This window comes from Hordeum vulgare, chromosome 5H, assembly GCF_904849725.1.
Source record: "Hordeum vulgare subsp. vulgare chromosome 5H, MorexV3_pseudomolecules_assembly, whole genome shotgun sequence".
Classification (NCBI taxonomy): Eukaryota; Viridiplantae; Streptophyta; class Magnoliopsida; order Poales; family Poaceae; genus Hordeum; species Hordeum vulgare.
The window spans coordinates 452,512,559-452,521,353 of NC_058522.1; the positions used below are offsets into that span (position 1 = coordinate 452,512,559).

Below are 8,795 nucleotides of genomic sequence, written 5' to 3' on the forward strand. Positions count from 1 at the left end.
AAAACTAATGCCTGGCAGAAATAGAAAATAATTGATTTACCCCTTGGATGGGCAGAGACATATAGGCAGGGGCTCCTGCAACTTGACATTGGATGCCACAAGCATATGGGGTGAACTCACAAATATATCTGAATTCCTGAATTCAGTTTATTTGTCCCAACCCCAGCAACCCAAGTCATTCAGTTTACATGCCAACATACTCAATCATTCTGCCAACCAAGTGAATTTCCTAAATCTGAGATTTTCTAGGAGATTTGTCCCAACCCCAGCAACCCTAGTCTTAATAACCCTTCCAATCCATGTATACCTTGCAAGGCTAAATCCTAAAAGATATTTATAAATAGGCAGTTCATGATTGATCCATTAAACTAATTCATACTGTATGATGTTAGTCTTTGCAATATGTTGACCGTCATCACAAACAAGAGATAATAGTTAGTCAGTTACCTGCACTGCATCTCCCCTCCTTCCCCATGGCCGCCTCGCCCTCCCTCCACGCCCCCCGCGTCCTCCCGCTCCTCCCGAACCCCGCCCCGAGCCTCGCCCTCCCTCCACGCCCCCGCCTCCTCCCGCTCCTCCCGAACCCCGCCCCGAGCCTCACCGGGCCCCGACGCTGGCCGCGGAGGCGCCTCACGACCGCGAAGGCGCAGGCGGTGTCGCCATCGCGGAATGGCAGCTCGGCGGGGACGGACTGGTGCCCGGTGCCCCCGAAGCAGCGGCCCGTGAACGAGTACGACGCGCTGGCCGCGTCACTACCCTTCTCCTGGGCGGCGGGGGACCTGGTGCTCTACTGCTCCAGCCTCGCCTTCATGGGGGCCGCCTTCGCGCTCTTCATCGGCCTCCCCATCGCGGCCTTCGGCGGCCGCGGGGGCGCCGGCGGCGACGCCCTGCACCTCGCGCTCGGGGCCACCGGCTCCGGCATCCTCGCCGTCACGCTCGCCGTCGTGCGGATGTACCTCGGCTGGGCCTACGTCGGGAACCGCACGCGCTAGCTGTCGCTGGTGGTGGAGAATTTCTGTTCTTGAATGGGAGGAGATCGGGGGAAAGAACAACCTGAGACATTCCCCCTGCAGTTGACTCCGACGTGGTTCGCTGTGTTGACGCCGTCATGACGCCGTCGGAGGAGAGCTCAGATCCAATCGCCAAGTAAGACGCGGTTTAGAATAATAATCGGGGTAATAATCTTTTAGGGAGGTATTTAGCGGGAGGGTTAAATATAGGCTATTTTTTTGGTGGGAACTTTTAGCGGAAGCTAAATTTTTTTGGCGCAAACTACACTACACCTAAATTAAGTGGTGGTAAAGTAATTTTATTGTTTTGAAAAAGTAATTATTTTTAGAGGGAATGTTCTAGTTCACCTACATCCATATTTTGATAAATCTGAGAAACCTATTTTTTTAGGGTTAAGAAATCTATGTTGAGACACAAGGAATACTATTTTTTGTCAAAAGTTATATCGTTGTGAAAAAAACACCAAATCCGAGAATCATGGAGGGGCGACATGGTATAACGTACGAACCCGTATAATTCCTGCGTGTATACGGGCTCAATTCAATTTTCTGGACAGAACAGAGCCCATATGCTCGTCCAACCCATATTTTTTTTACCATGGCCCGCGAACCTCAGCCTCAAAGCTGTATATTTACGGGTTTACGAGGCAGATGCGGATCGAAACCCTATCCCCCCGCCGCCACGGGTTTGCGAGACGAACGAGTACGACCGCCGACACGAGGCGTCCTCGGGCCCGAAGAATACGCGGGCGACGATGTCGACGCGGGCGACGATGTCGACGCGGTCGACGCCGCCATTGCCGAATGGAGCTTGCACGAGGAGGCGGAGCACCGCCGCCAGGATGAGGAGCTCGAAGACAATCCGTGAAGGGTTCCACCGCGCTAGTCAGTCCAACATAATTATGTCACTTTTGTTTAAATGAAAATCATAAATATTCAACTATTTAAATTAACAACAAGAACAAATTAGTTTTGAGATTTTTTATGTTAGAAACGCTTTTTTCATCACGGATCTATAATTGTGTATATTTGGTTACTCCCTAGTTATCATGAAAAAAAACTTGAGATATGTCAAATAATTGTGCTTTGGTGAATTGTTCATCAAAGCAACAAAAATTTGATCGGTTTTAAACTATGGCTCGGAGAAACCTAATGCAACCCTCACTTTAAAACTACTAGGTTATACTATTGCCTTGAAACATCACTACAAATGGGATGGATTGATCAAACGGTCGATCTATATCACTTTCGATCCCACATTTCTGTGGTGAGATGGGGTGATCTCAACATGTTTCATCTTATCGGACAGTGCACGGAGGGTTCCTCCGCGCTAGAGTAGGTCCAATATAATCATGTTCTATTTGTTTTTACGATAACCATAGATTCAACTATGTAAATTAACAAAAGGATTGGTGCCATTCGTCCCTAGTAGCTGCAGCACTATCATTCGTCCCTACTAGGTTATACTTATTGGTCCGACGCATTTTGGAGGAAATTGGAGAAGAAGAAGAAGGTTTCCTACCACGCGGCTGCAGCAAGACCTCTCCGATGGTGGATTGACAAATGCCGGATCGACGAAGAACCCACACGTTCTAGCCGATGCCTCATCAACGGCGGAATCAGGGGATGCGGAGGATGTCGACGCTAGTGGGTCGCTGAAGCATCGTCTTGCCCTCTCCGCTGGCGGATCAAGGAACCGCCAAGATGTCGTCGCCGCTAGCAGGTCGAGAAAGCGCCGTCATGCCGACTCCGGTGGCAGATTGGGAAACCGGCAACATGTTGTCATTGCTGTTGGGTCGAGGAAATATCATCACAAATCAAGGAAGCGCGAAGACGCCGTCGCAGCTGTCAGATCGAGGAAGCACCAAATGTCGTCTCCGCTAGCAGGTCAAGAAAGCGCCGTCATCACTACAACAAAATAGCCATGTAGAGGCGCTCAATGTAGATGCTAGAGGCGCAATAAATCATCTCTAGCGGATTTCAGAGTCGCAGCGTCCTTGGAACGTCTCCTCACGGACCGCCTCAAACACCATTGAGACGAATAGAAAGCAATTTGACTCTCATTTACATATGAGAAAATATTCAAAAAAAATTATGGCATCGCGCAAAATAATAACTTTGTTTTACTAAAAGCAGTGGTATTTTACATACTCAATTGTACACATCGTCTATAAAAAAATACATATGTCCCAAACTAGTTGAAATATATCTATATGATTTGTAGTTCCTACATGCTGAATAGCTCCTTGCTTTCTCTGTTTATCCTTGTGGTGGCTACCTTTAGAATCCGCACGTAGAAGTTGTTCTGCAAAGAAAGCAAAATGGGATATAAATAAATTAGTTATAACTTTTGCTAGTAAGTTGTCCTTTGCTGAACATACAACAATAAGAATAATTAATGGTATTTATTTACCACATCTAGTAAACAGAAGTTCAATCTAGTCTAATAGTTGTCATTTTATCATACCAAGTATATAAATCATGATGTTATTGATGGATTGGCTAAGGCATGAGAATGCATGAACTGTATTTGTAACAAAATATCAATAAATTACTAAATATATACCATATGAAGTACTATATGTAAATAAATAACAGCAGGTTAACATGCGAGGACTGAATTTGCATGATTGTCGACACTAATAATTTCCAAGCCTTAATAATAGCTTTACATAAGACGACATTTACCATAAAAAATTGAATTCTCATGGTACTTCACAGTAATAATCTTCAGTCTAACACAAATAGATCAACCAACGTATAGATGAATTAGCCGTTTTGTGAGCTAAGATCCCTTATGGTCTCCAAATTACCCGTGAGCTCGCCGTTGGTCGAAATTGGCGGCCACGAGATCAGCCTGGAAAAGGCTTAATTAAGATGACGCTGATAAATTTGATGTAATGGATAGGCAAATAAAATAGCAACATACAGAAAGATGGATCTGAATCAAAGTTTGATGGACACGGACATTGGACAAGTTTTAAATACTTATTCCTGTGTTTGAAACATCACAAGATAAATACACCCATTAATAGTAAATGTTATCAGAGTACTATACTACAATGTCTCCACACTCCACACTCCACAAAAACTTCAGATCTTCAGTTTGTAGTTATGGATTATTGACCATCTAGTGCTGATTTGTATTGCACAGAGTGGTTATGAGCCTGATTAACACGCTGAAAGTGGAATATACCATTTATCTCCACCTTAATTAATATAACTCAGCAAACTAGATTCATAAACTCAAACAATATCTGTTTGGTGGACCAGGGGAGCATGTACTCTGTACTTTGGATACAGACACAGCTGGGAAATGACAGATGTTGTCGGTTCCAAGTTAAAACTAATGCCTGGAAGAAACAGAAAATAATTGATTTACCCCTTGGATGGGCAGAGACAGATAGGCAGGGGTTCCTGCAACTTGACATTGGATGCCACAAGCATATGGGGTGAACTCACGAATGTATCTGAATTCCTGAATTCAGTTTATTTGTCCCAACCCCAGCAACCCAAGTCACTCAGTTTACAGGCCAACATACTCAATCATTCTGCCAACCATGTGAATTTCCTAAATCTGAGATTTTCTAGGAGATTTGTCCCAACCCTAGCAACCCTAGTCTTAATAACCCTTCCAATCCATGTATACCTTGTAAGGTTAAATCCTAAACTAAAAGAGATTTATAAATAGGCAGTTCATGATTGATCCATTAAACTAATTCATACTGTATGATGTTAGTCTTTGCAATATGTTGACCGTCATCACAAACAAGAGATAGTAGTTAGTCAGTTACCTCTCCATCTATTCCTCGTATCGTGACACGATACACCACGGTCACATTTCCATTGTCATTGTAAATAACATCACGGACCTCTCCGCACCAGCCTGGAAGGAGGGCACAAATCGAAGAATACCATAAAGAGCAAACAGTTAGCACGTCGATCACATTTCAAGTAGAAACACAATAGGTGAAATCACATTTCAAGTAGAAACACAATAGGTGAAATCACACTTCAAGTAGGAACACAATAGGTGAAATCACAGTTCAAGTAGGAACACAATAGGTGAAATCACAGTTCAAGTAGGAACACAATAGGTGAAATCACATTTCAAGTAGAAACACAATAGGTGATATCACACTTCAAGTAGAAACACAATAGGTGAAATCACACTTCAAGTAGAAACACAATAGGTGAAATCACACTTCAAGTAGAAACACAATAGGTGAAATCACATTTCAAGTTGAAGTAGAAACACAATAGATGAAATCACATTTCAAGTAGAAACAACACAATAGGTGAAATCGCATTTCAAGTAGAAACAACACAATAGGTGAAATCACATTTCAAGTAGAAACAACACAATAGGTGAAATCACATTTCAAGTAGAAACACAATAGGTGAAATCAACCGGTGAGATTAGATATACAAGCACAATGCCTATGTGCCGTCCCACTCAAATAAACAGATTAGATATATAAGTAGTCGGAACAAGTAGCAACCATAAATAAACAGAGCGAAGCAAACAAAGCAACATGAATCGACCCACTCGACTCGGATCACAATCCATATGGGAGCATCTTTAGAGTTGAGCAAATGGGGGGAGGCTCACCGGGGGCGTAGAAGCTGAGCATCCAGTTGGCGTGGTACCTGGCAGAGGAATGGGAACCCATCAGTGATCAGGAGAATGCGTGAGGTTACCATGAGTGGGAGGAAGGATCCGTGTGCCTATCTATGGTTGGTGGATCGGCCTGAGTTACGCGGGCGGTCAACCAACCCCTCGTACATAGTAAATCTCTCCGAGGCAGCACGCATTCGACTGGATCTCGAGCAGAGAGAGGGAGAGCGAGGGAGAGGTACCATGGGATGACGGGGTCGGAAGCGGAGGCGCGGCGGGAGGCGGGGAGGACGATGGTCTCCGGGACGCACTTGTTGAGATCGCGGAGGATCTCGACGAGCGGGCGCGTGATCCCCGACGGCACGACGTCTAGCGGCACCACGTAGTTGCCCGTGGAGGCCGCCGCGGCCACCACCGCCCTCCCCCTCCCCTGCCACTCCCGCACGCGCACGCGGCTGCGGCAGTGGTGGGGAAGCGGCGAGGAGGCGAGGGTCCGCGCGAGGGAGGCCGAGGAGCAGGCGGCGGTGGCTTCCATGGAGATCGGAGTGGAGGAAGGTGGGAGGAGGAAGGTGGTCGGTGGTGGGATGAACTGACGATCTATGTGGTCGCGTGATTGCGTCTAGTATTGGCTTCAGCCATCTATATATCCTACGTGGAAAACTAGAAGAAAATGTTATCTTACGTGCCATGACTCTTGGCCGACGTCGCGGAGGTCAACATGCCCCGCCAGCCAGAAACAACTTCTCAGAATGATATATAGCCCACCCTTCAAAGTTCAAACACGGATACCCATAACCTGTAGCCGAGATTCGGAGCAGCGGCACAGTGGTTGGATGAATGCATCCAGGAAAGCAACCACTGGACTAAAACAAAAACAAAATATGTGATAATGGACATTTATGTTAACAACAAACCAACCACCAGCACACACAAAAGTAGGTCGAAAGATCAAACTGTAGAAAGACAGGCTTGAAAAAACTACTGTTTCAACAATAAAAAATTATCTTCCGAAGTTCGACACTGTCGTCGAGCACTACAAATCTATGCAGATATCACAAAGGCAATATCCTACATGTGTAGCATTGCACACGAAAAGGTAGATTTTGATATATTTGGTGAAGGCCTATAGTCATATTCTGTGCTAGCACTCCATGCTGCACAGAACAGAACAAGGTGCACCGTGTTGAACAAAAGCCTTGCACCACTTTGTTTTTATTTCTATCCCACAAGTCCTTGTTTGGGAGAAAACACCCTAGTTCCAAAATAAAATATGCATTCCTATCAGAAAAGTAAAATTGGTATTTTTAGCAGAAAATGTGTTATATCCATTTATAAACTTTGTTCATTGTTTTGGTTAATTAAAATTTATGTAATTAATAAATACTTTAATTCCTCCTTAAAACTTGCAAAAATCTTCACTTAAAATCTATAAATCCAAATATTAATTATGTGTCTATAATTAAGATGAAAATGCAGATATGTTCTATTGCTCCTTTTTTGCAACACTAGGGGATTGTTGCAACATGCTGTAGATATTACCATGATTGCACAATTTGTCGCAATATATAATAGTTATTGCAACACAATGAAGGTGAGGCAAAACGTCGCCCTATTACAACCAATACATGTTTTGTCGCAACACAAAGCCATTTGTTTGCAACAATGTCTATGTCTAGTGCCTCACTTCGAAATTGTTGCAATATGCGCCAACATACTACCACGAAGATTTACTTTGTTGCATTATCTAAGTCTCTATCGCAACAAAATGACTAATTCCCACAACGAAACTTATTTGTTGCAATATCACTGCTATATTACGACGGTGATCCAGTTTGTGTCAATACACGATTTCTATTGCAACAAAACGGAGTACTTAGAGCGACAAAACTGAAAAGTGGCAATATGTAGGCCATATTACCACGAACTGAAAGTTTGTGGTAACATAGCATTTTATTGCCACGAAAGATTGTTGTAGAAATAAATTTTGTTGCAATAGACCGTATTCCTTGTAGTGAGCTATGGACCCGTAGGTCTGTGCTGTACTACTCACATATCATCGGAGGGGCAATGGAGTTGATGTAGATGCTCTCCGTGATCAATTCCCTCTCTGACAGATTACTGGAAAAGTCTCCCAAATTGGATCTCTCGGGAACAGAGGCTCCCGGGGGCGTAAAAGTATTTTCATGGCTCTTTTTGATACAGGAATATTTGGGAATTTATAGGCCGAAGAATAGGGTTAGGAGACCTGCAGGGGGGCCACAAGCCAGGGGACGCGACCACCTCCCCATGGCACGCCCTACAGGCTTGTGGCCTCCTGGCAGTTTCCCTGCCCCATACTCCAAGTTCGCTGCGTGTCTTCTCGTCGAAGAAAAATATTTCCGGAGATTTTATTCCATTTGGACTCTGTTTAATATTCCTTATCTGCAATACTCAAAAACATGGAAAAACAGAAACTGACACTAGGCTCTAGATTAATAGGTTTCCCAAAATAATATAAAATAGCATATAAATGCATATAAGACATCCAAAACAGGTAATATAATAGCATGGAACAATAAAAAATTATAGATACGTTCGAGATGTATCAGTCACTCTTGCAGCCCACTCTCTAATTAGTATTGCATATTGCATTCCCTTAGGCCCAAAGATGGTGAAGTGTGATGTAGTCGACGTTCACATAGCACCACTAAGGGAATCACAACATTCATATCATTAAAATATCGAACAAATATTAACTTCACATGACTACTTGCAACATGATTTCTCCCGTGGCCTCAAGAATAAACGTAACTACTCACAAGTGATAAACATGTTCATGATCAGAGATGTATTAAATAGCATAATTGATCTGAACATATGATATTCCACCTAATAAATCATAAAGCATCAACTACAAGATGTAACCAAAAGTATAGTGACATCCCAGGTACCAATCCGAGGTTCCGGTACAATATTGAGTACAAGAGACGAACTAGGGTTTTGAGAGGATATGGTGCTGCTGAAGATTGGCCTCCCCAAGATGAGAGGGTTTATGGTGATGACGATGGCCTCGATTTCCCTCTCCGGGAGAGAAGTTCCTCCGGCGGAATTGCTCCATTGGAGGGAAAAAGTGCTCCTGCCTAGGTTCTGCTTCAAGGCGACGACGCTTCATTCCGAAAGTCCTCTCT

General features: G+C 44.0%; 2 protein-coding genes across 2 annotated transcripts; one reads left to right on the forward strand and one right to left on the reverse strand.

Moving 5' to 3' along the window:
* The first annotated feature begins 473 nt into the window (after nt 1–473).
* On the forward strand, nt 474–1,136 carry LOC123396860 (protein CONSERVED IN THE GREEN LINEAGE AND DIATOMS 27, chloroplastic-like). The gene has a single exon (XM_045091653.1). The coding sequence runs from the start codon at nt 474–476 to the stop codon at nt 990–992; it is 519 nt and encodes a 172-aa protein (XP_044947588.1). The 3' UTR covers nt 993–1,136.
* Nucleotides 1,137–4,630: 3,494 nt separating this feature from the next.
* On the reverse strand, nt 4,631–6,173 carry LOC123399642 (DNA repair RAD52-like protein 2, chloroplastic). Its single transcript, XM_045094035.1, has 3 exons — nt 5,871–6,173; nt 5,623–5,660; nt 4,631–4,896 (listed from the first exon to the last, which is right to left on the reverse strand). Exons 1-3 carry the CDS (start codon nt 6,161–6,163, stop codon nt 4,793–4,795), a joined length of 435 nt encoding a protein of 144 aa, XP_044949970.1. The 5' UTR covers nt 6,164–6,173; the 3' UTR covers nt 4,631–4,792.
* Between the last annotated feature and the right edge of the window lie 2,622 nt (nt 6,174–8,795).